Source organism: Amblyomma maculatum, chromosome 1 (genome assembly GCF_055883805.1).
Source record: "Amblyomma maculatum isolate TAMU_Amacu chromosome 1, ASM5588380v1, whole genome shotgun sequence".
NCBI lineage: Eukaryota > Metazoa > Arthropoda > Arachnida > Ixodida > Ixodidae > Amblyomma > Amblyomma maculatum.
The window spans coordinates 353,254,799-353,279,682 of NC_139344.1; the positions used below are offsets into that span (position 1 = coordinate 353,254,799).

The 24,884-nt window shown below is 45.9% G+C and overlaps 1 protein-coding gene across 1 annotated transcript; it reads right to left on the minus strand.

The window, feature by feature from the left end:
- Nucleotides 1–4,378: 4,378 nt before the first annotated feature.
- LOC146207799 (uncharacterized) lies at nt 4,379–9,195 on the minus strand. Its single transcript, XM_084577671.1, has one exon. It carries the CDS (start codon nt 8,333–8,335, stop codon nt 4,379–4,381), a length of 3,957 nt encoding a protein of 1,318 aa, XP_084433797.1. The 5' UTR covers nt 8,336–9,195.
- Nucleotides 9,196–24,884: the final 15,689 nt, after the last annotated feature.

The following is a 24,884-nucleotide window of genomic DNA, read 5'->3' on the forward strand; positions in this document are numbered from 1 at the left end:
CATAACAGAGCCAGATCTTTTCGGTATAATTTCCAGCCTACAGCACAACAAATCGGCTGGAATTGATGGGATATTTATCAGCGACCTTTCCAGAAACTTTCAAAGCTTAAAGTGTGTCCTCCTCTTGATGCTAAATAGTATCATTGAAAGTGGCTGCCTACCACACTCTCTCAAACAAGCACGTGTTATTCCACTTTACAAGGGTGGCAAAAGGAATCATATTTCGAACTATCGCCCAATTTCTATCGTGTCATGTATATCACAAATCTTAGAAAAACATATCTCATCTACTATGTCAGCATTTTTGCTGAGGCATAATTTGCTCAGCCCGCATCAATACGGATTTGTTGCTGGTTCTGGTACCCAAACATTATTAGAAAACATGTCGGATTCTATTCATTCTAATTTTGATAGAAATGAAGTGGCATTTGGTCTTTTTCTGGATGTTAAGAAGGCGTTTAATTCTGTACACCACGACATTCTATGTGAAAAGTTGTATTGCTATGGGTTTCGTGGTCCTTTTCAAATGTTACTAAGAAATTATTTGTCTCAGCGATCCCAAATGGTGGAATTTGGACCTGTGCAAAGCAGTATTATAGACTTACATAGGGGTGTTCCTCAGGGATCCATCTTATCACCTCTCTTATTTAATCTTTATGTTAATGACCTTCCCAGTGTTATAACTTCATCACAGATTTATCAATATGCTGATGACACCCTCCTCATCTCAGCTAATGCAGATTTTTCGTGCGCACTCCGACAACTTCAAGAGGATGCCACCAAGCTATATGATTGGTTTCAATGTAACTTGATTGAAATAAATCCCCAAAAAACTCAACTAGTGTGCTTTCACAATGCACACAAACCAATCCCTAAAAACGCAGCGATTGTTTTGCACAGCTCCAGGTGCACTGCATGTTCTTGCTGCCCCATTACATGTGTTCCGACCGTGAAATATCTTGGCATTTACATGGACAGCGATTTATCCTGGAACACACATATGGCGCACCTCAGTAGGAAGCTTAGAGGCGTCGCATGCTTGCTCTATGCTCTAAGGGCTGTTGCGTTGGTACTGCTCCGGTAGCGGACCAACGGGTAGCGAAAAGCCGAGTCAGACGTCGGGCTGCATGCACTTCAATATTGGGCGGTGGTCACCCAAGCAGAGACTGGCCGAGAGTTAGAGGAGAACTTAACGAAGGTTTATTTACATGGTGAATCTGAGAAGGTACACACTGGAGAGCACTCGTGCTCTCGTTTTTAACAACTTTTTTGTCCCCAAGTACCTAGTTGGGGAATTTTCTATTTTGTCAAAGTCCAATCACATTTGAGTTCCTGATCTGCTGGCATTCGGGAACCGCCCACTAGAACGTCCTCCCAGCGCACTCTTTCCACTTTAGCGGCACGATGGCGACTCCGCCGGGGGAAGTCAGGCATGGGGGTCCCAAGGAGGCTTGCTGGCTGTCCAAGGTCGGAACCGCGCGCCACCCACGCGGACCCCTCGCGCGGGAGCACTCCGCGGGAAAGGAATGCGGTGACCGTTCTTCTCCACGGGGGGGAGATGACCCGCTCTCTCTCCTCGGTGCTAACACGCAGGCGCCGCGGCTCTCTGTTTCCAAACACAGGCGCGCCCGCTCTTCGGCGAATTCGTTAGCGCCTCTGCGCACAGTCCTCCGGACACAAACTGGGGCAACTGCTGCCGTCGCTGCCGATATGCGACACCGTGTTGCTGCGTCTTGGGTGGTTCTGGTCCACGAACTCCGAGGTGGTCGCGTGCAGTCTTCTTAGAAAAACGGACGCCCATCTCGACACGTGCACCGTCTCGTTACTCGGGAAGTTCGAAACGTAACAGCTTCTCCGGCGGCGGTTGAAGATCCCGATGCACAAAGGTCAGCAACCATTGTCCAGAGGGATACACGATGTCGTTCTGGTTGGGTTCACTGTTGCTGATGCTCTGCTGCCTCCAACGGTCTCTGCAGCTCCTCGTTGCTTCTTGTCAAGACTAAGGAGGGCTTCTTGCTCTCTGCAGACCAGCTCATTCACAGGAAAGACAGCATCAGTTTGAACAACACAAAAATCACAGCCGCAAAGACGGCAAGCGCCAGGACTCTCTCCACGAGATCCACCAGGCTCTCATACCAATATTACTTTAATCCTTTTACTACTACTTCAGCACTTGATACAACCAGAACATTATTCATTCACACAAACACAATGTTCAAGATTAAAAGAAAAATGGTAATTATGCAAACCTATGCCAGGAAAAAAAAACATACCCAAGCCAGACTCATCGATGCTATCAATAACACCAAAAACATCGACTTAAGCCATCGGCATTGCCATTTAGTTTACCCTTTTTGTAGCGAACATCAAAAGAGTACCCTATTGCAAAAACCAGCGTTTCCAGTGCGAAACCAGTAAGATTTTCGCGCTGGTTTTTCACTGGATCTGCTGGGCACGCTGGAGGTCTGCGATATTCACTGGAGCAGTAACGGGAAGACACTGGCTGCACTGGTGCGATGGGAGAAAAACGCTGGGATTAGACTTTTGACGCTGGGTGTGTCGCTGGCATCCGCGATGCACTGGGAGAAGCGCTGTATGTGCGCTGGGCCGCACTGGTCCCAGTGCCCCAGTATAGCCGGTGCGGCCTGCGGCGTCAGCCGGAGTAGCATCCCTCAGGGGCCAACAGGGCAACAGCGTACTTTCAATCGACCATCGGGGGGCATATGAAAAATATAGTTCAAGCAAGCGCCTTTTGCTGCGAAGTCGTTGCGCATTTGTAAGAAAACAAAGGCAGTATCTTTTTTCTAGAGTTTCCATGTTTCGATAGGTCGTTTCGAGCGTTTCGACAGCGGCAACGATCGCCGCGCCTCGATCTCATGACAGACTGACGATTAACACACTACTAAAGCTGGATTTGAATAATGTGGGCTACCATGCATAACGAACTTCACAGCTGATCTTAAGGGCACTCTAACACAATGATTACTGCCAAAATGTTCAATGCGGGCTCAATCGCAGGCGAGCGTAGCCTGCACCACGGCCCAGTATCAACAGCAGAAAGAAAAACTAAAACGAGAAGGAGAGTAGTTTACCGAGCGATGGGTCCATGAGAGAAAAAGAAACAACATACAGCGCTTGTAATACGTAATATTTGGCGTGTTTCTCAAGCTTTTGCGCTCCTTCTTACTCTGCGTATAAAGCAGCCGAGCCCTCGGTCATCGCAACGCTTCCCGCAATGTTTACATACAAATAATGTTTAGTTACACGCAATTAGGGTCATCGCTGCGGCGCTTGCCGGTATTGAAGCTTGGTCGCACGTTTTTCCTTGAAGGCTTCTACAAAAGCTCCGTGTTCAGCGAAAATTACGCCCACGGTAGCAGGCACCACCCAAGAGCCGGCGTTGGTAAATTTTCCAGCGATGTCAAACTCCACATGTTAAAATGATTCCAGTGCACAAAATAGCGCGCATAGGCACCCAGAACATTAGTTGCCAGTCGTAAGAGCAGACAGCAAACTAAAATGATCAAGTAGTTGCAATTGTTAGAGCGGTAGCAATGGCTTGTAGACTGCGAAACACGAAGTCCCAACCTGTTAAATGCGGGTCATGCAATAAAATGCAAGAATGTTTATAGAATATCCAGTTCTCGGCGTGGCCGAGTGGTTAGCGTGCTGAGCTGGTGATTGGTATGTACCTAGGGACTTAGTTCGGGGCGCGCTTGGTCCACTATTTTTTTTTTCTTTTTTTTTTACTTTTTTTATTTTTTTTATGTACATAACTTGTTTCGTTACTTTTTACTTTTTAATTTTTACCCCACGCCTTTTTTTTTTTTTCGGGCGAACAGTGCCGCCAGCGCGGAGCGTCCCAGTATGCCGCGTCCCAGTGCGCCCAGTGTCCAGCGTCATGCTGGGACCATAATCAGGTATGGCGCTGGGGCGCTGGCTCCCAGTGGCACTGGTTTTTGCAATAGGGTATTGCTGCAACGCGAGGCTCCAGCGAAGCAGTCGGCCGTTTTTGGGGGACATAGTCTGCAACCACGTGAGAGGACAATGGTCAAGGACAACCTCGAGCCGGCGAGGTAGCACGCAAGTTTCTGCACTGCCCACACAAGACATGCGCACTCCTTTTCCGAAGCACTATACGCTTCCTCCCGTAGAGTTAGCTTACGGCTAGCATACAGCACCGGATGCTCTTCACCCGCGTCACCTCTCTGGCATAATACCACGCCCAGGCCACGGTCACTTGCATCACACTGCACAATAAATGGCTTCGAGTAGTCAGGTGCCTGCAGCACAGGTTTACTCGTTAGTGCTTGTTTCAAGGCAAAGAAAGCTTTTTCTTTCTTTTCATCCCATTGAAGGACCTGCGGTTCCGTTTTCCTCAAAGCGTCAGTAAGAGGACTGGCAAGCTCTGAATAACGGGAATGTAGTGCTGGTAGTAACCCGCTACTCCCAAAAACGAGCGCACATCCGTTTTAGTACGCGGCTGCGGGAAATCGCGGATAGCAGCTACTTTCACATCTGATGGTCGGCGGTGGCCTCGTCCAACTGTGTGACCCAGGTAGGTTACTTCGGCTCGCCCAAGTTGGCATTTCGCAGCTTTCACTGTTAAACCCGCGTCGCGGAAACGGCTAAGAACCGCTCGTAGGTGCGTGACATGCTCGGGCCATGACCGAGAAAACACCGCCACGTCATCCAAATATGGTAAGGCGAAATCCTCCAGCCCCCGCAAAACCCTATCCATGAGGGCTGAGAAGCAGTAAGGGGCATTCTTTAAGCCGAAGCTTAATACCTTAGGGCGGAATGTTCCCACGGGCGAAATGAACGCCGCATATCTACTTGCCTGCTCAGTCAGGGGCACCTGCCAATAGCCTCGAACGAGGTCGAATGTAGATATATACTCTGCACTGCTAACTTTCTCAATCCGTTCCTCAATATTGGGTATTGGGTAGGTCTGGTCTTTGGTTATGAGGTTGAGCCTCCTGTAGTCAATGCAGGGACGCGGTTCCTTTCCAGGGGCTTCTACCAAAATGAGAGGTGACGTATAGTCGCTCTCGCAAGCCTCAATGACGTCGAGCTCTAACATTCGCCTAATTTCAGCCTGCATAAGTTCTCGCTGCCTGGGTGACACCCGGTAAGCTTTCGAACGGACAGGCTGAGAGGAATTAAGCTCGATGTCGTGAACTATCGCAGTTGTCCGGCCCGGCTTCTCCGAAAACCGATCTTTGTATTCGTGCAATAGCGTTGCTAGATCTCTGCTTTGATCAGCATCGACTTCAGCGGCCTCGACCATGGCCTTAATGGCTTGGTCAGTGTTTTCACTGCAGTCCTCATTTTCCCCTGCGCCTAGATCCGGGAAATCCAGTGATGTTTCCTCGGGGAGGTTCAACGCCATGTTAACTATCATTTCCCTTTCCCTGTACGGTTTCAGCAGATTACTGTGATATATCTGCTGTACCTTTCGCCTTCCGGGCAGGCTAATTAGATAGTTCGTGTCGGACAACCTCTGAATAACTTCCGCTGGACCCTCCCATTGAACTTCCAATTTATTTTTCTGGGAAGGTCGCAACACCATTACCGCGTCTCCCGCTTTAAAACAGCGTGATCTCGCTGTTCGGTCATAGTAGTGTTTGGCCCTCGTCTGTGCTTTATTCATTTCGCATCCCGCGAGCTCCTGTCCCTTGTGCAACCGTTCAAGCAGCGCGAGCACGTATTCGACCACCGTAGGGTCCTCTCCCCGGCCTTCCCACGATTCCCTAAGAAGGCGGAGAGGCGATCGAAGGGAGCGGCCATAGACCAGTTCGGCTGGTGTGAATCCCGTGGCCTCGTGAGGTACGGTTCTCAGCGCAAACATTGTTGCGGGCAAACAGGCATCCCAGTCGGCTTTGCGATCAAAGCACAATGCCCTCAGTACGCGCTTCATTACCGAGTGCATCTTTTCTACCGGGTTGGACTGCGGGTGGTACACTGAACTATGAATTAACTTAATTCCACATCTCTCCAGAAAAGTTGTAGTCAGTGCGCTGGTAAAAACAGTCCCCTGATCTGACTGTATTTCAGCGGGAAATCCAACCCGTGCGAAAATGGACATGAGCGCGTTCACAATTTCCACTGAGCTTAACTCTTTCAGGGCCACTGCCTCGGGAAACTTGGTGGCAGGACAGATTACTGTCAAAATGTGACTGTAACCAGTCTTAGTCTTTGGAAGGGGACCAACAGTGTCGATCACGAGTCGTCGAAATGGCTCCGTGATCACAGGCACAAGCTTCATTGGGGCTCTCGCCTTATCTCCCGGCTTGCCCACCCGTTGACATGTGTCGCAGGTCTTTACAAAATCTTCCACCTCCCGAAAACATCCCGGCCACCAATATTCCTGCAGCAAACGATTGTTTGTTTTCTTGAGCCCTAAATGACCCGACCACGAGCTCCCGTGAACCAAGTGCAAAAGATCACCACGGTAGCGTTTTGGTACGACCAATTGGTCGAACTGCACTCCCCTGCGATCAAGATACTTTCGATAAAGCACCCCGGACCTTTCTAGAAATATCACGTTTTTCTTCGCGATACCATCACTCTCCATGTGCTTAAGATTCCGCAATGTGGAATCGGCTCTTTGCTCGGCTATCAGGGAAGGTCGGTCCACCCCGAGCAATCTTTGCAAGCTGTCAGATGCCGGTGTTATGAGAAGCTCACCGCAGGCCTCTTTAAGCTCAATACAATCCTCGCTACTTTCTCGCGTGTCTCGGATGTTCACTTCCTCGCTAATCGGCGCGTGGACTGCCTCTGTCGTGTCTAACGGCTCACTCTCTGTCGCGTCAACGTCACCTGACGCTTCCAGTGTGACGGATTTAGCAGCCAGCTTTCGTGCTTTCGAGCGAGTCAACGCGTGAACAGCCCCTTCTCCGAACACTAGTCCCTTCTGCTGCAAGAGTTGGTCAGATCTGTTCGAAAAAAGATAGGGGTACTGTTTCGACAGACTGGCCGACACAGCAGCCTCCGTATGAAGTACGCCAAATGGACCTTGAATGCTGATGTTAGCGATTGGAAGGCACACGCTACCGGCTTCCACCGCTTGTTTAATCCATGCGCACTCTCCAGTGAAATTTTCTGGCTCTACATACGAGGGATGAACTATATCCATTGTAGCTGCCGAATCTCGAAGCACGCGACACGGCTTTCCGTTCACAACGAGATCTCGGATGTATGGCTCTAGAAGCCGCATATTTTCATCGTTGCTGTCCACTGACGAGCAAACAATCTTTGGGCTTTTGCAGACCGCCGCTACATGTCCGGGCTTTTGGCAATTATAGCATACCAATGGCCGTCTCTTTTCAAAAGCATTCTTTTGGCGGTCTTCTGCTTCGGGCGCTTCTCTTACAATCGCCTTTTTTTCTGCGACATCTGCGCCTCGTGCTTGCTGTTTCTCTTTTAAAGGTTGCCCTCTCCATCCAGCTGCTTTCCTATTCTGGTGTTCTTTCCTAGGGCTTTCCTTTCTGTCCAGCGCACGGCGCGACACAAACTCTTCTGCCAGTTCTGCTGCCTTCGAAACAGTCGCAACTTCCGGCCTGTCTTGCACCCAATGCCTTACATCATCAGGCAAGCAAGAGTAGAACTGTTCGAGTCCGAAGCACTGCAACATTCTTTGGCTTTCGTCATAAGCTTTAGCTTCTTTGAGCCATTCCCCCAAGTTAGCCATGAGCTTATACGCGAACTCCGGGTACGACTCATCATTCTCCTTTTGAGCTTTGCGAAATTTTTGCCGGAAAGCTTCCGCTGACATTCTATACTTTTTGAGCAGACTAGATTTAACCTTATCGTAATCATCTGCATCTTCTTTAGTCAAGCGGGCTATCACATCTGCCGCCTCACAAGGTAACAGTGTCAGCAAGCACTGTGGCCAAGTTGCTTTGCTAAACCCTGCCTTCTCGCACGTGCGCTCAAAGTTTACCAAGAACAGACCTATGTCCTCTCCTTTCCTATAAGGTTGCATAAGGTCTTTCATGCGGAACGACTTGCGTTCTACTGTGCCCGATGCTACGCTCTCATCACTTTCATTTCGAGCTTTTAGCACCTGCAGTTCGAGACGCTTCAGCTCAAGTTCCTGCTCTAAGCGCTTACTCTCTTCAGCCATGCGTTTCTCATTTTTTTCTTCTGCTTCCCTCTTTGATTTCTCTCTCTCAGCAATCAGCTCCAGGCATTCCGAGAGCTCATCGTCGTCTGCCTCAAGTGCCTCAATAGCCTCAATGATATCTGGCTTTCTCGTTTGGTCCTGAAGATCCAAACCCAGACTTTTGGCCAACTCCAGCAAAAGTGGCTTTTTCAACACTTTCAAATTCATGGTTATCCCGAGTGCTGCAATTTCTTCCTTTTAGAAATCTCTTATCGTCACGTACTTTCAAGTCCCGTGCTAACGATAAACAATTCCCACCACCTTTGTAAACTTACTTACTACAAAGCCTGGTAAAACCTCAGTGAAGAAAAGCCAAGCACTCACCGAACCTTGCAACCATGATTCCAGCGGAGTCCATCCCGACGCTGCCAACCAGCTGTTGCGTTGGTACTGCTCCGGTAGCGGACCAACGGGTAGCGAAAAGCCGAGTCAGACGTCGGGCTGCATGCACTTCAATATTGGGCGGTGGTCACCCAAGCAGAGACTGGCCGAGAGTTAGAGAGAACTTAACGAAGGTTTATTTACATGGTGAATCTGAGAAGGTACACACTGGAGAGCACTCGTGCTCTCGTTTTTAACAACTTTTTTGTCCCCAAGTACCTAGTTGGGGAATTTTCTATTTTGTCAAAGTCCAATCACATTTGAGTTCCTGATCTGCTGGCATTCGGGAACCGCCCACTAGAACGTCCTCCCAGCGCACTCTTTCCACTTTAGCGGCACGATGGCGACTCCGCCGGGGGAAGTCAGGCATGGGGGTCCCAAGGAGGCTTGCTGGCTGTCCAAGGTCGGAACCGCGCGCCACCCACGCGGACCCCTCGCGCGGGAGCACTCCGCGGGAAAGGAATGCGGTGACCGTTCTTCTCCACGGGGGGGAGATGACCCGCTCTCTCTCCTCGGTGCTAACACGCAGGCGCCGCGGCTCTCTGTTTCCAAACACAGGCGCGCCCGCTCTTCGGCGAATTCGTTAGCGCCTCTGCGCACAGTCCTCCGGACACAAACTGGGGCAACTGCTGCCGTCGCTGCCGATATGCGACACCGTGTTGCTGCGTCTTGGGTGGTTCTGGTCCACGAACTCCGAGGTGGTCGCGTGCAGTCTTCTTAGAAAAACGGACGCCCATCTCGACACGTGCACCGTCTCGTTACTCGGGAAGTTCGAAACGTAACAGGGCCTACCTGCCGTTTGCCAAAAGACGTTTAATTGCACAGTCCTTGGGATATTCTTTGCTGAGATATGGCATGTGCTGTTTCTTTAACTGTTCTGAAACATGGAAAAATGGGATAAACCGTATTCTCAAGAATATGGCTAAGAGTGTAATTTATTCAACACCCCATAAACTGCAAAGTGTATTCCTTTCTTCAGGTCTGCCATCCTTTGACACTGTTTTCAAACAAATCACTGTACTTAGATATTTCTGGAACACCGAATTAAGGTTGCCTAATGTTAAACCTATTCCACTACGGAACATTCCTAGATATTTCGTGCCTACAGTGCGAACTCATTTTGGTATGTCTGTGAGGTCATTTTATATCCCATGTATATTCAATTAGCTGCCTGATGACGTTTTCAACTTGAACACTCGCAGGCAGTTACGGGGTGCTATTGCCGAGCTTGAGCAGCTCTAGTTCATGCTGTTTTCGTCCACAAAAAAATAATAATAATTCTGTGATTTGGTAACAGAGGTTGTTGCTGCTGCCGGACGGCGCCCTACAAGCCCAATTGCGGCTTTGGCGCGTCCGCGTCCTGTATTGTTTTTTTTGAAGTGAATAAAGTATTATTATTATTATTATTATTATTAATATTATTATTATTATTATTATTATTATTATTATTATTATTATTATTATTATTATTATTATTATTATTATTATTATTATTATTATTATTATTATTATTATTATTATTATTATTATTATTATTAAGTAATGGCTTCCTCCTTTACTCTGTTCATAGTGAATTCTTTTCTTAAGCTATACACTTAATGAAGGCCATGTGAATAAATTAAGCACAATTTTTGTATACGACATTGTGAAGAACGCAACGCACTGTAGTAATACAGGAATCGCGGTGCTAAAGGCAGCGCATAAGACTAAAGCAACTTTTATTTTTCTCTGAATATCTTGCAATCAGAGTTGACGAAAGCGTGGTAGCAATCATGGAAGGCGATATAACTTCAAAAGCGCATTCAAAACATGTGATTAAAAGTATTGTTCAACCGAATAATCAAGCTAGCAACGCATAAGCATTAAATTGCTTCGCTGTAAAAGGACAACTACAAAAAGAAAGGTTTTATCTCAACTCTACTTGCGAGAACCCATGCAAGTACGCACGAAAGTGGAAGTGCTAAGGAATAGCCCTTTGATTTTTCACAGATTGACAACTTTTGTTCCTTTGAAACCAGGAAAGCATTTATGGATAACGCAGAAAAGAGAGCATTTGGCAAATTCAGTCTTACCCTTTCACAATTGTCTTACTCTTCTCTGTGGAAGCGTAAAATAGCCAACAGGCTGGCTCCTCTGAAAAGAATGACCCTCCACAAAGGTTAAGGTTGGGCCTATAGGCTTGACGAACACTTATTGTCATGATACTCCATTCTTTCAAACTGGTATCCTTGAATGCGGGCTGCAACAAATTTGTACTTTCAGCAGAATATCGTTTTTTTGCGCAAAGATTGTGACAGAGTGCTGCGCTTGATAGGACACTAGTACCTTTCTGTAAAGCGCTAAAAATGCTCTCTAGTCACTTTAAGCGCTCTAGCTATAAAGATAGTGCACAATGCGCTTATTAACGCTCCCCTGCACCAATAGACCAGTCTCTTCAAAAAGGAGGCCCAACCATCAGCAGCACCCGATAGCGTCTAGTATCCTTTGTAAAAGCTCCCTCGAAGAATAAGTCCTTATCTTTGCCTCGAGCTCCGTTTCTCCTGCCGCTAATTAACTTATTCACCTAGGTCATACAGGCGTTATTAACGCGAATGTCTTCTCACAAGCTGCAAAAAAAAAAAAAAGTATTCCTCGCATTTTGATCAGGAGGTGTGATAGTGTAACGTGTGGCTCCCTCCAGTGGTTAAAAGAAACACACATGTCCACGTGACATACGCGTGGGCGCCTTCTATTCAGAGCTCACAAAGCGATCAGTCTGAATGTATAGAAGGTAAACATCCGTATGAAAGAAAGGGGTTCTGTTTTATTGGATTTTGCTCATAGGGCTTAACGTCCCAAAGCGATTCATGCTATGAGAGACGCCGTAGCGGAGAACTCCGGAAATGTCGGCCACCTAGGGTTTAACATGCACTGACATCGGACAGCCCACGGGCGTCTTGCTTTTCGCCACCGTTCGATCTTGCACCTTGGGTACACCAGTCGAGCGCACTAACCACTGCACCACCACGGAGGGTTGCATAAGTTAAGTATATTTTTTGTAACAGTGCAGTGTTTGCTGAATGTTCGCTGATGTATTATTTTGAGATACATCATACACCAAAAAGAAAAGGTGTTTTATCGCTAAAAAGCGAAATGCTTTAAAGTTGTTACTAAGAGAGTAAAACTTATTCGCCCCTGACTAATAAAGTACTGCTAGGTAAAAGATGCGTAATCCCTCCCCCCCCCCCTTTTTTTTTTTTTTTTGCTCACTATCAGACACCCCTCCCTTTCTCTTTCTTTGCTCTAGGCGGACCTACTTCCGCTGGATACCGATTGATTCACATGTGTAGAAGTGAATATGCAGTTGATTTGACAAACGTTTCACAGTAGGTATTTTTCTGGAAAGTTGCAAGTAATTAATATTCACTGGTAGCAAAAAATATTTATTGCATAATAACCAGTTGATGTTGCCGAATTATAGCGTTCGACGTGATCTTATTTTTCTGTAAGGAAACAAGGACGCCATTCGACAAAAAGTTCTGATGTGTAATTATACGGAAGGAACAAATGCAAAGAAGTACCGAGGATAGAGCAAATAGCGCATTTAAAGCTGTACACTGAAGACGAACAGCAACCCCTAGAAGTATGGATAGAATATTGTTACCAGGTTTATTTACAGGTTTAGGTCTGGGTGTTAGCACACTACAGCGGAAAGACTCAGCTTCCGCTTCCTATTCCGCCTCTCCTCTTCTTCCTCCAATACAGGACCGCAGGAAGTGCGTGACAATGCGTGACTGTATTTCGGAAGATCTCGTAACGTTTATTCTCAGCGGGAGAGTGGTTGATTTCTAGTAAAATATCGCTAATAACATTACCCAACCGCCTCCGCAATCAAATGATCCAGGAACTTGATCTATGTCGACGAGATATTAATGGCATCGTTGCACTCCGTCTCTCCGGCCACCGATATCGAGAATGCCAAACACGCAGCGTACCTGGATCACGTCACGTCCATACGCCAGCCGCCAAACATCCCAGTGAGGCTGTGGCGGCAACACCAATGGCTGGCCGATGGCTTGCAAGGTTTGTGTTCGTCGCCCGCGTCAACGATGCGATGCTCGGTATTTTTTGCGTATTCAGGCTTAGTTCACCGCCATGGGGTTTTAGCTGTCCATTAGCCTCACGCAAACGCGGACGTCACGAAGCTGGCGTTTTATATATTCAAAAAAGCATCACAAATTAGCTGAGCGCATTAGAGTAGGACTAGTTCCTCATGAAGTGAAAGCAGATACCGATCTGTACCTGCTTTAACTTATCTGTAGTGTTTTTCTTGGTCCTCGTTTGTGCGTGGCTGATAGTTTGGGCTTTGCGATCGACCATTTAATGTACCGTGTGCCCTCGAATATTAGTACTGTGCTGGTAACGCATCTGTCATATGTTCTGCTGAGCAATACCAACACATTACTGTCACAGAATTTGCGGCATCCCTCAATTTGTCTTTCTACGAGTGCATACAAAACAGCGCTATTCTCGTTTCCGCAAACATGTCCACGGAGCCTGTATGTGTGTCGATCAGTGGGCATGCCAAAATGAGTAAGTGCTCGTTGCCTCCGCACAGCAGATACTTTTGGTTAGCTCCAACTCTCCCCTCACCAGATCCGGAGTGAACGTACTGCTTACTATATCTATTTTTTTTACTTTTTCTCCCCTCAAAATCACCCTTACAGCCTGGCGAGGTGAGTCCCAGGAGAGCCGAATTTGTGGCGTACGTGCGGGTTGTTTTGGTTGTGTGTTACTTTTTCAAACCCAACATGGCGGCCATGCAGTGTCAAAGTGTGGTCCGTCCGCTCTTCGTGAGCTTTGCGCTCATCCTGTGTGGGTGTTTATTTTTTTTTTTTTTTAACTGCAACAATGGGGTCAAGGCACCGTCCGCGTGTGTCCGTGGCAATTACCGAAGGCTTTAAAAGGAGTCGACCAGATCTCAACAGCAGTCCGCCCCTCAAAAGGAGCCGAGCTTTCACGTACTCTCGGACTCCGGAGCTGCCGTCGCACCTCATCCCCTAAAACGCTAGCGGCCTCGAAAGGCCAAACGCCTTCGAGGAACGCCCCGCTGCGTCTTTCGGTGATGGACTGCCGCCGCGCTCCCCCCAGTCAATTATATGTGTACTCCGATTCTGTCATTGGAATATTGCTCGCATTTTGAAACACCTGTTTAATTCTGTTTCTAACATAAAATTGTTTGATTAGATGTTCCTCACTCGTAGCATTGCTGTCATTTCGTAAGTTAATGTTGCTCTCCGCTAGAAGCGGTGTATCCTTATTTTGGAATATATATATACATTGTTTGTGGTTTGATTGTTTGTTTGTTTGTTTTTTCTTGTTAAAAGTCAACACGCCTTGGTCTAGTTATCTACAGTTGCTTACCGGCGACGCATGGCATTGAACGAGTCAGTGCTTTAAGTGAGGAAAAAAAGTGAAAAGCATGGCCTGATCTTCTCTCAGAGGTAGATACAAGCTACAGTGCCTGGCAACTAATAATCATAAAATAATTGGCGGCCGTCACTTTTCAAAAGAACGCGTCTCCCTAATTCTTCATGAATAATGCTCAAAGGCAAGAGAGCAATTTCTGCAACACAGGCTGTTTTAAGGCGACAGTCTTTAATGGCTCATCGTTGTTGTCAGCAAAAGTGTCACGCATTTGCTATTGAATCAGCCTGCCATGACATTTGAATTCACGTTACCCCTATGTCGGGCACAGGAGCTGCGAACTCGGGTCTCTCCAAATTTCATATGAGAGGGGGATATAAGCAGAATCAGCCTGCCAGAACCCTTTGCATTCTCGTTACCCCTTCGACGCGCAGGCACATTCATAAGACTTGTTTGAAGCGTGACTTTATATCTGGGCTGGTAGTTTACGCTCTTTCGTCATACCTTTAAAGGATGAGATTAAGTGTACTCAATAATGCCGCGCCTTACACTGATAGGAGGCGTTAGTACCGCAGGCATCAGCGGCGTTTGAAATTGATTTACAGGATAGAAAAGGCGCAGTATATGTCACAATTCTCAGCGTGCATATGTACTATGCCGTAAAGGTAGGGGGGAATGTAAAACAGTATAGTCACCCCCTTTAGTGGAAGCATCATTCACCACCGCAAAAAATGCGTAGCAGAATTCGGCACTCAAGCTTTCGCCTTTCAGCACTTTAGTCGCCTAAGTGTCTCGTAATTTTTGAATGCTTTATGTTCATCTGCCGCCGGAATGCCTTTTTAGTGCACTTATTATTTCGAATTTCTGATAATATTTGGTATCATATGAATACGTGGTGTTCGTCAGCTCTTCGCAGGCAGTAAGGTCATGGGCTATTTGCAAAAGACAAGACTGAAATGTCGCTGATACTTGCACAGTAGCTGATGTATGTTGGGTGGTAGTTGTTCCCTGCTGTGTGTTGGCAAGATTGACTTCTCGTTACTTTCCCTTCTTTGTGGCCGTGCTGTTCGCATCCTTTCTGATCTGCATGTCGGTGAATGGGAAATGACAAAAACGTTCTTTTATTTGAATCTCTGCGGCGCTTATATACAAGGATAATGGCTGAAATGCAGCTATTTCTGAATTTATGTCACATTGGTGAGACCTGGCACCAGTGTGTGCCTCCATATTCAACCTATTAGGTTATTTTCTGAAAGTAAAAGTTCGGTTAACCATGGTGTATTTCACTGACGCTGAGTAGTCTCCTCTTGGACTCGCAGAACTCACGTCTCAATTTCCCGAAAGGCAGCGTCGAAGATTGGTACTCCTTACTAACCGGCGACCCCATATATCTTACAATGCTGGGGCATTTATTAAACCCCGTCTTTTAATGCGAAATCTTTTCTGGGCTCATGATGAAGTCAGATGTATTCGCTATATCTCTTCATGAGATTCCGCGGGATGCCGCGAGATTTGTCCGAGAGACGTCGCAATGGATTCTGAGATCCGCATACTTTTCCCATTCAAGACGGTGCAATACGTTCTGGCGTCTACATAATTTCTCCTATCGGGTAGTTAGGCCTTCATTTCCGCATGTCGAGCAGCGACAAAGCTAACGATAAAAAGAAAGAAATGAAGTACAGAAGCATTCAAGATGGTGTACGCGAAGATGTAGACAAAAGACGTATAGAGAAGCGGTAGAAGAGCAGAAAGAGCAAAGGTTTTCACCATTAAGCTCTTAACAGAGATTTCTACCACTATTACGTTAGGATGTCTGTCAATAAGTTGAAGTCGTGGTCGGTTCTCTTATGATACTTGTCCACTTCTGTCATAGCGCTTTAAGCGAATGTGATCAACGATTGTGGTCGGGCGCAGTTGCAGGAATCGCCAAATAGTGGAGATATGCTTATTCTGCGTTTACGTGCTTTTGAGTACCTTTATCGTTTAACGACGCTCTGTTCTCAATAACAATAACGTATTTGCTATCACGTCCTTCTATATGCCAAAAGCGTAGCTTGCATTAATATTCACTGCAGTGCCTGCTTGAAGCGCAGTGCCCTATGCATGTACTCGTATACCACTTTTCACTCCGAAGCAGTCTGGAATTTTTTTTTTTTTTTTTTTTACTGATGCAGCTATCTGGCAACTAGAGAGAGCAACATCGCATTCCGTAGCTAAGTGAGCAATTAACACACATTCAGGTTTAGGACAGATACCTTCAAAGGCTGCATTTGGTAAGGCCAGGTGAGAATGGCATTTGAAAGCACGGAACGCCAATCATTACGAGAATACTAATATAATAAACGCGTTTCACACATACGGCAGCTAAAGTTTCAAGAAATGGGCTGCAGGATATATTTAAAACTAGAATTAAAAAACCTGAAAATATTTTTCTTCATAGTATAGCCCCCACCCCAATGTTTGGAAGTTGACACAATAATGTCTGAAACAGTAAAAATAAGAGCAATTGAATAAGCTCTGTTGCTTCGAGCTTCGCCTAACATGATGGCAAGCGCAAAAAATGCTACATTTGCATAAATCACGCACGAACGCTGCCGCCATCAATTTCCCGACCAAGCACATGAAATTCAATGACGATACTCGCAAACTTTTGAAAGAAGGATTTATTTTGAGGCGCGTTGGTTGATCCACGTACCCGAACTATTTTTATCCTCTTCGCATACTTTCTAGCATCTTCAACGTTATGTGGAACGGTAGGCAGATCTGGATCCTTTATGTCGACAGAAAAGTTACAGGTACCACACAAAAGTTTACGGAACACCAAAAGGACGAAAAGCGAGAATTTCTTCACTCCTTTGAGACGCTACCAAGGATTGAGAAATCGCGATTATGCAGGTCGCATATGGAAGAGTGTGCCACACCATTAATATTGTGGTTGCTTGCATAGATTGCCGCGAAATACTTTCTGCTCTTACTTTCGTGCTTCGAAAAGCTATGTGGGCATATGTACGTAAGCGCTAGATTATGTACCTACGGCCAAATACAAAACAGAGGGATGAATTGATTTTGTGATACGAAATAGGGAAGTTGCTTTTAGAGATTTTTGTAATTTCTTGTTTGGGCACTTCCGAGATATTCGCTGGAGTGAAGCATAACTACTCCGAAGCTTAAGCGTTATTGTTCCGTTCCGGTAGCTCAGTATCTTTGTTACGCATTACATGCTTACCGCTTCAAATGCTTTCAAAAAGTTTTCTTTTGCTTACGCTTCACTCTTCGCACGATCAAAGGAAACGTGATTGTTTCAGCGTACGTATAGATATTTTTCCCAACCAAATGCCGCGGTTCGTCATTATCTCGCTCACTTATGAGCCAATAGCAAAGATTGGATATCTAGTGTCGATCTATATTCTTTAAAATAAATTCACTCAAGAGTATGAGAGTCTCGTTATTAAACCGAAGCCTTTCTTGGCTCGTCAGTGGCGTCGGCGGAACGGCGTCCACAAAAAGTGCAACCTCAAAATGCATTATCGATTACGTGTTACGTGCAGATTAATCATAGAAAATAACTCATTACTAATAGAAATTAGGTAACAGTTGATAAATAATAGATACCAGTGATAATGCAAGATTAGATAATGATAGTTTATCATATAGGTAGAAAGTAAAAAATAGTAATGTAGTAATGGTGCCTAACGACAGAGATAATAGGTACAGTGACACTAGTAACAGCTAATGATAGCGATATAATACATAATTATAGTGCTTATGACAGTGATAGTGATAGATAATGATATATAGTGCTAGAGACAGTAATACAATCATGGCTAACAGTTTTGTAAAATAAAACAATCATGATTGGTTTAGATTCGGGCAGAGTGGCTAGCGCACAAGGAAAATGCTTACAGAAGGTAGAGGGCAGGACACACGGAAATGTTCCTCAAATTTCTGTATGCATCTTCCTTGTGCGCTAGCCACTATATCAGTATGCAGCCCAATTAAGAGTCTTGGTAGGTATAGTAATGGCAAAAATGGTGGTGATATGAGTGACACCGACAGTAATGGTGATATTCATAATGGTATATGATATTTTAATGGTGTTAGGCGATATTTAGGGGTATGTAATGCAATATATAGGGATAGTGAGTGTGGTAGCGTTGATAGCAATGGTAGTGACAATTATCGCAGTGATGATAATGAAAATGGAGTATCAACATCTGGATTTCAGTCCAATAAAGTCTTGCGTTCGAGTTCGATAACGTCGCAGGTTTGAGTCAGATAAGGTCGGAAAGCAATTCCGGCTCTTAATCAGTATTGAACAATCCTGCAAATTTTACCTCTTACATGCTTACTGCTGTATAGGGTGAGCCAACGCTATAGCTTGATTTGTGCACAAATATTTCATTTTACATAAGCTAATTTCCGGCCAAACACAAAGTAGGAATCTTTGTGAGTACTGATACGAGAAATTTGTTATACGCACAGTTATCCTTCTCAGGGATACAAGTAGTTGGCGGTTTATTCGTTGAGAATGACTGCCAAATGCGCTGCAACATTTATTGTAACCGCTATGCTTTTCTTTCTGTAGTTTCTATTGCACGTTAGCTGTAAAGGCTCCGTTCGCCAGAAAATCCGGCATCGACGTCGTTGACAGCGTTGTGAGTGAAAAGTCAGGAGCATGCCGTGGCCAGGCGGCAGCTGGCAGCCGACATAGCCGCGCACTGTCTGGACGTAGAGCTGCCTGAAGTTACGTTTGACAGGGCCTGCCAACTCGGGCCTCTTCTTTCCTATTGGAGGATGCTGTCAGAATCATCCTGCCAGGGCCCTTGCATCATAGAGTTTCTTACTCTTACCTAGAGGGAAAGCTGTGCTGCCGTCTATGGGAGTTTACATGGAGTTTCCAGACGGCCAGTTCAGCCACCATGGGCGCTCTCAAAGCATCATGGGCTGGAGAGTTACCGAGTGCAGAACTACAACTTTTGGCCAAAACTAATGTAAAGATAAACGTTGTTCCACCATAAATAGTGTCCTAAGTTTGAATATTGTGACTATAAATTGCAAAAAGAGAGAGAAACAGCATGTCAGTGTGATATTTATCCAATATAAGCGATGGCTCTTTCTCCTATTGGCTTAATTTTGAGCAGCACAAATACCAATATTTCGCACTTAATAGGCAAACTTTCAAATAAAAAAAAACGTTATGAAAATATTCATGGTTGTGCAATCACTTAAGGAAGTTTTTAGTGGCACTTCGGGAAACAGAAACCATTTATTGCCGACGTCTGGTTTTGCGCCTTCGCTACTATGGCTTTCGCGGTCTATGTACGCACCTTCAGATGATGATGACGAAAAAGAAACATCGCAGTAACGCCACTCCACGTGCCCGAGAAAATCCGACTGTCCCGCAACAAGTAGCACACCGGCCCATGATTCTTAGCGCGCCCATGGTGGCTGAAGTGCAGCGCCCTCAGCTTTCCCTTTAGTTAGCGTAAGGAACTCTATGCCTTGCATTAACCTTAGCCTTAGGTCATAAAAGAGCGTTCATACGACTTGGTTGAAACGGGAGTTTATAAAGTGGGGTGGCAGCCTACGTTATGGCGCATACTACTAAAGGCGGAGCTTAAATGTCCCCATAATTTTTTCTCCACAACTTTGCCTTTAATTTAATCGTAACCGCCACGCACTCGATAAAGGGCTCATTTCTTCTTTAGAGGCATGACACGATGGCGACCTTTATTTTTAGCACAAATAGGTGCTAGCATCGCAATGCAAAACCCTCGTATTCTGAGCAGCGAAAAAGCTGCATGTGTACACGACAATACAGAATTTCGCCTAAATAAACTACACACTTTTGAATTTCCACCGCATCTACTGAATGATTAGTTCTGAGGGTGATGACGTGCAGCAGCTTCTGTGAAACATCGTCCTTGATACCTGGCAGCACATGAAGGTAATCGGCATGAACCAAAGTCGAGAGACAACAGTGTGTCGAAAAAGGCACAGGGTAGGTCGTAATAAACGTTAATTCGAATTAAACAATAAACTGAAATGCAAACCAAACTGTTTGAACTGCTTCCTTTTCTTTCTATAACGAATAACATTTTGGCTTTAGTGAAATGTGTGACTGAATTTCCATCTAGCGAGTAACGTTTTTGACCTTAAAAAGAAGAATAGACGGAGGGAGTTATTGTAGCCTTTTATTGCGACACACTAATTTGCAGGGCTCCACATAGAAAGGCTGCCCAGCATCCCTTCTGCTATCGCGAATGGCAACGCAACAAAAGCGTTTATTCTGAGTAGCGTGAAGCTAACAATACCTTACCGAGTATTCAGCGAACAATGCTGCTGAAAAGATAAAAACAAAACGTCGTACTTTCACTCATGCACAAGGGACCTGATAAGAGCTTCTTTAATCGTCGATCAGCTCTTCCTGCGTCAAGAATGGCTGCCTCATTAGCGCGGAACACAAGTCGTCACACGTCGCGTAAACTCGTGGTGTCATTCCAGACTCGGATGGAGCCATGTTTAAAGCATGTGAACCCGATAACACGTCGTTGTATAGTTTATGGGTGCCTATCGAAAGACGGTAGCGTTAAAGACTCCCAGGCGACAGCGGTGAAATACCTAATTACGGACAGATGCATCCTCTCCTGAGTTGATAAGAGCTCGTTCTTCAAAGCGCCTTTTATAAAGGCTGCCTATAGGTTTTTGGGGTTGCATGCGGCGAAAAGACTTTATGTTCTAGTTCTGTGAAAAAAAGGGTCTGCAGATGGCGGCGGAGTTTGAACTTACGTTTTAAGGCGCCTATTTCCGCTCACGTCAGCTGCACGGAGGCGGCAATCGCAAGCGCTTTCTTGCCACCGAGCAAGCGGAGAAAGTTTAATAAAGCTTGTAGGCAAATAATAAATATTTTCTAAGAGAGGACACTATAATTTCCTACGTATCGTTGGCGTAAATATTGATTATTTGATACAGGGAAGAAATTAACCCCAAAATAACTCTATTATCTTCAGCGTTTTAGTTAATTATTGTTCTAAACGAGCACTAAGTCTGTTAATAACATGAAAACGCCATGTGTCATGAAGGCTCCTTATCGGTTCGTATTGATGATAGGCTCTATATTTTCGCTTGATCAGAGCGTTCTCATGCTTCCATGTGCCTCTCAGAGAAGGACCTATACGTCCATTTTTCACCTTAGGCTGGTGTGAGCATGAAATACGAGCCCGGTGAAATATCTTTTATTATGGCTCACAAATCGAGCTATGCCCAAAGTCAGAGCCTACCTCACCCAGGACTTCCTTTTTGGGAGGAACGCTCAGCCTAGTTGGCTCTGCTGCTTTCGTGGCTTTCCGCTTGGGGGCCACCGGTCGTACTTAACATTTTGTTGCACGCGTCACGCTTGTTTCCTCGCCTCCATGGCTCCTTATTTTGATCCTGCTCAGTGCGCTCCGTCTTAGTCGTTACCTTCATGTATTTTCACGCGGAAAAATTCGCCTCCCCCCCCCCCCCCCCCCCCCTCTTTTTTTTTTTTTTTTTTTTTTTTTTTTTTTTTTTTTTTTTTTTGAGGCGACAGCTGCACCACGTTGGGGAAAGCCGGACTTCGCCGAGTGTTTCGTGTGTTTCCCAGATCACCGTGTATATCCCAGGTGCTGAACCACAGTCAAGTTAAGGTCAAGTTCAAAGATAAAAGATCAAAGTGAGAGCGTTGGAAGCGGGAGTTACGTTGCAGGGGCGCTGTGCGTCAGACGTGATGTGTGCAATGTGACTCGGTGCAATGTGGCCCGAGTATTAAGGGGGCGCGGTGCGCCTCAGGCCAAAGCCACGCCATGGAGCAGGAGGAAGAGCAAGTGAGTCGTCGTACCAAGTACAGTAGAAACATTGGATGCTTCGGGCGATCCAGCGGACATTTCCGTCTGAGCACAAAGTCTAAGAAAGATACTAGACTTGAGTAAAGCTAAGAGAGCGGCCTAAAACAGCGGAACAACGTGAGGACCACCTTGCGAAACGCCGTCGTGACGACGCTGCGAGGCGGGAACGTCGAACATTAGAGGCAGCGTCCACTTCTGTGACTCCAGCCGAAGAACAGGGACAGTCAGAATAAAACGATGGTAGCCTGTCATCGATCCCAAGTATGCCAATCAAAGACAAGCTCTGACTGTTCTCATGATTTGAGTGCCAAGTGAATCTACTCAACGAGAACTACTGCTAGTGGTTGGAGACTTTCATAAGGACCCAAGTAAAGACAAGGGTTTCAGGCAAGAAGTTCAACAACGATTGAACCTCCACGTACCACTGCACGAGCCCAACTCTACGACATAGAGGGGATCGTGTATAGACTTGTGGTTACAAAGAGAGCTAATCCAGTCATCCCTGCGTGTGACCAAAATTGAAACCAAGACCAACGTCTTTAGCGACCAAAGAAGCCTCTTCATACAAGAAAGGATAGTAAAATCGTTTCCGGTGTTGGCTACTCTCTCGTTTTGTGACATGGTCATTCAATAAAAGCTTTACAACCAGAACTCAATGCTTTAGCTAGCATCGCCGCGTGAAGCTATAGCAACATACTCGGTTTAACAAAAGCTAAACCCCAGCCATTTTTTATTCTTCAGCGACATGCCTAATAACGTATTTCGGACCCATCTTAATGGATTTCGGCATAACCCGACTCTATTATTATTTTGTAAGCCACTTCAGTTTTGCAGCCAACCGTTTAAAGCTTCATCGCGTATCCCATAGTGCATTCACATCCACTGTCCCGGGTCACTTTGTCCGATTATGAGTAGGTTGGATTAATTTCCAAATACAGCATCTAACGCAAACCGGGACAAGAACTTATGAAGCCAGTTGGGCCTCCTATGAATTCCTGGAAGCTCCACGAATGTGGTGCTCTATGCCCCCTGACACCTCTCCTTTTGCCTTACTTATAGAACTTTTCTTAGAGAATAAAATACCATTTCCTCTAACACGGCAAACAAATAAAATGAAAAGTGGCAAACGCAGTAAAGGTGAGTTCTAATAATGCTGTTTTGTAAATGCAAGTTCGGAAAAGCTCTGGTATTAGGAAATTCCAGAAATAAACGGGAACGCTCGAAACCACTTTAGCTTCGCGCTTCGGCTGGTTCGGTAATGAGCTGCTGGCTTTAGGAACAGAAGCGTTCGGGTATGGTTACAACCTTGTGGCGTAAGTGACGAGAGCACTGTTGACGTTAACTTACAAAACTGTGAACGAAGTAAGTCTCGCAAATTGGGAACATATTTTATCTCTCCTCGTCTCATTTTTCCTTCCCTTAACCGACAGGAGGTTGTGCTGCTGCTACAGCTAGCAGAGGCATCTGTAATGAAATAATGGTGCCATGGCTTACTTATTGGAATTCGGAGGGTTGACGAACACTCCAAATTAAAACAAAAATCAGAAAGCTGCTGGAAGAGTAGCACTAGGTAAACACGGCTAAACCATAACGACTGAATAGAGGGGTACGTGCTGTGTATCGTTTGAAGCACAGGAAGTACAGTCTTTGTCAAAAGTGTAGAGCCCAAGGAGTCTGCTTCTGAGCCACTTCGTGCGACTTGTAATGTATTTACAATGTTCCAAATCTCTTGAGAGTAAGAAGATTTTTTGCCCTACCCTCTCCTATGGAAAGGACCTCCAATAATGCTAAATCAGCTAAACTACACGGCTCAGAAGTAGACCCCCCGGGCTCTACACTTTTGACAAAGGCTGTACATAGTAAAATATATTATGAAAAACTGTTGAGGGAATCTACACGAAAACGGGTGAGAAGGTAAGGTAGTTAATACTGTTACGACCAAGCATCCGCATTTGCGCGCTCTATTGTTCGCCTGTGGGCATGGTTAAGTGCTGTGAATATGTGGTGATGGTCCAATGGCTCTAAGTGAGCCTGTTTCCAGGAATCCTGTTTTGTAAGCCTGTTTTGCTTTGTGGACACTCTGCAAATGCCAAATTGACCCTGCCAAGAGAACGTCTGGAAAAACACAAAGAAACGTCCCCCTGCGGGAAATGCAGGAAGTGCTTTCTTTCTTTTGTTCACCCTTCCAGTCGATAAGCCCTATCGTCCAGTGAGGAATGCCTACTTTCCAAAGGAGACGACAGAGTGACATGTCCGCTGACGTGCAGGACAAGAAAGGAGCATGACGCATACAGCCATTAAGTGATTTCCCAGGAATGCAGGAAAGATTTGCAATTGTCGAAAACGAACAATGCTGGGAGCGGATGCGGCGCCACGTGCACTCGGGTTTCTGAGAAGTAAAACCACTTGTCAGAACCAGCCTGTGTTTTCTTTGCTGAAGAATAGAAATGTACCTCCTCTCCTCGCCGTTCCCAAGCTTTTCCCGCCAACAAGTGATCACGCCCAACGAATGAATGCCGGACCAGTCAGTGCTTCAGACCATCAGTGCAGTGATGTGTTCGATTGGATGCCGATACCTGAGGGGCGTGCCCTGGATTTGGTTGGTCAGCATCTTCAGAGAGGGGCTGGACATAGGGGGTTTTAAGGACGCTGCAGAGCACGAAATGTCGCTCTGGGCCCTGGGTAAACGGCTCATCCAGTCGCTTCTCGCTATGAACTCTTAACGCTTGCCATTTTGCTGATGTACCCTTCTTTTTCGTGTAAATAATCTTGTAAATAAGTTTTCTCAAAGTGCCATTAAACCTGCTTGTACATATTTCACCAACTTCGAAGATTCAATCCTACTTCAACCCCGAGTCTCTGCACGCTACCAAGTGAAGGCCGGGTCGACGTAGCCCCAGCGTCACGACAACTGGTGATCAGCGGTGGGATCTGAATCTACAAGCACAACGACTGGTGTCCAGCGTTGGGATCTGAATCTACAAGCCACAACATCTGATGACTGGAGGTGGGATCTGGATCTACAAGATACAACATCTGGTGATTCGAGGTGGATCAGAATCTAC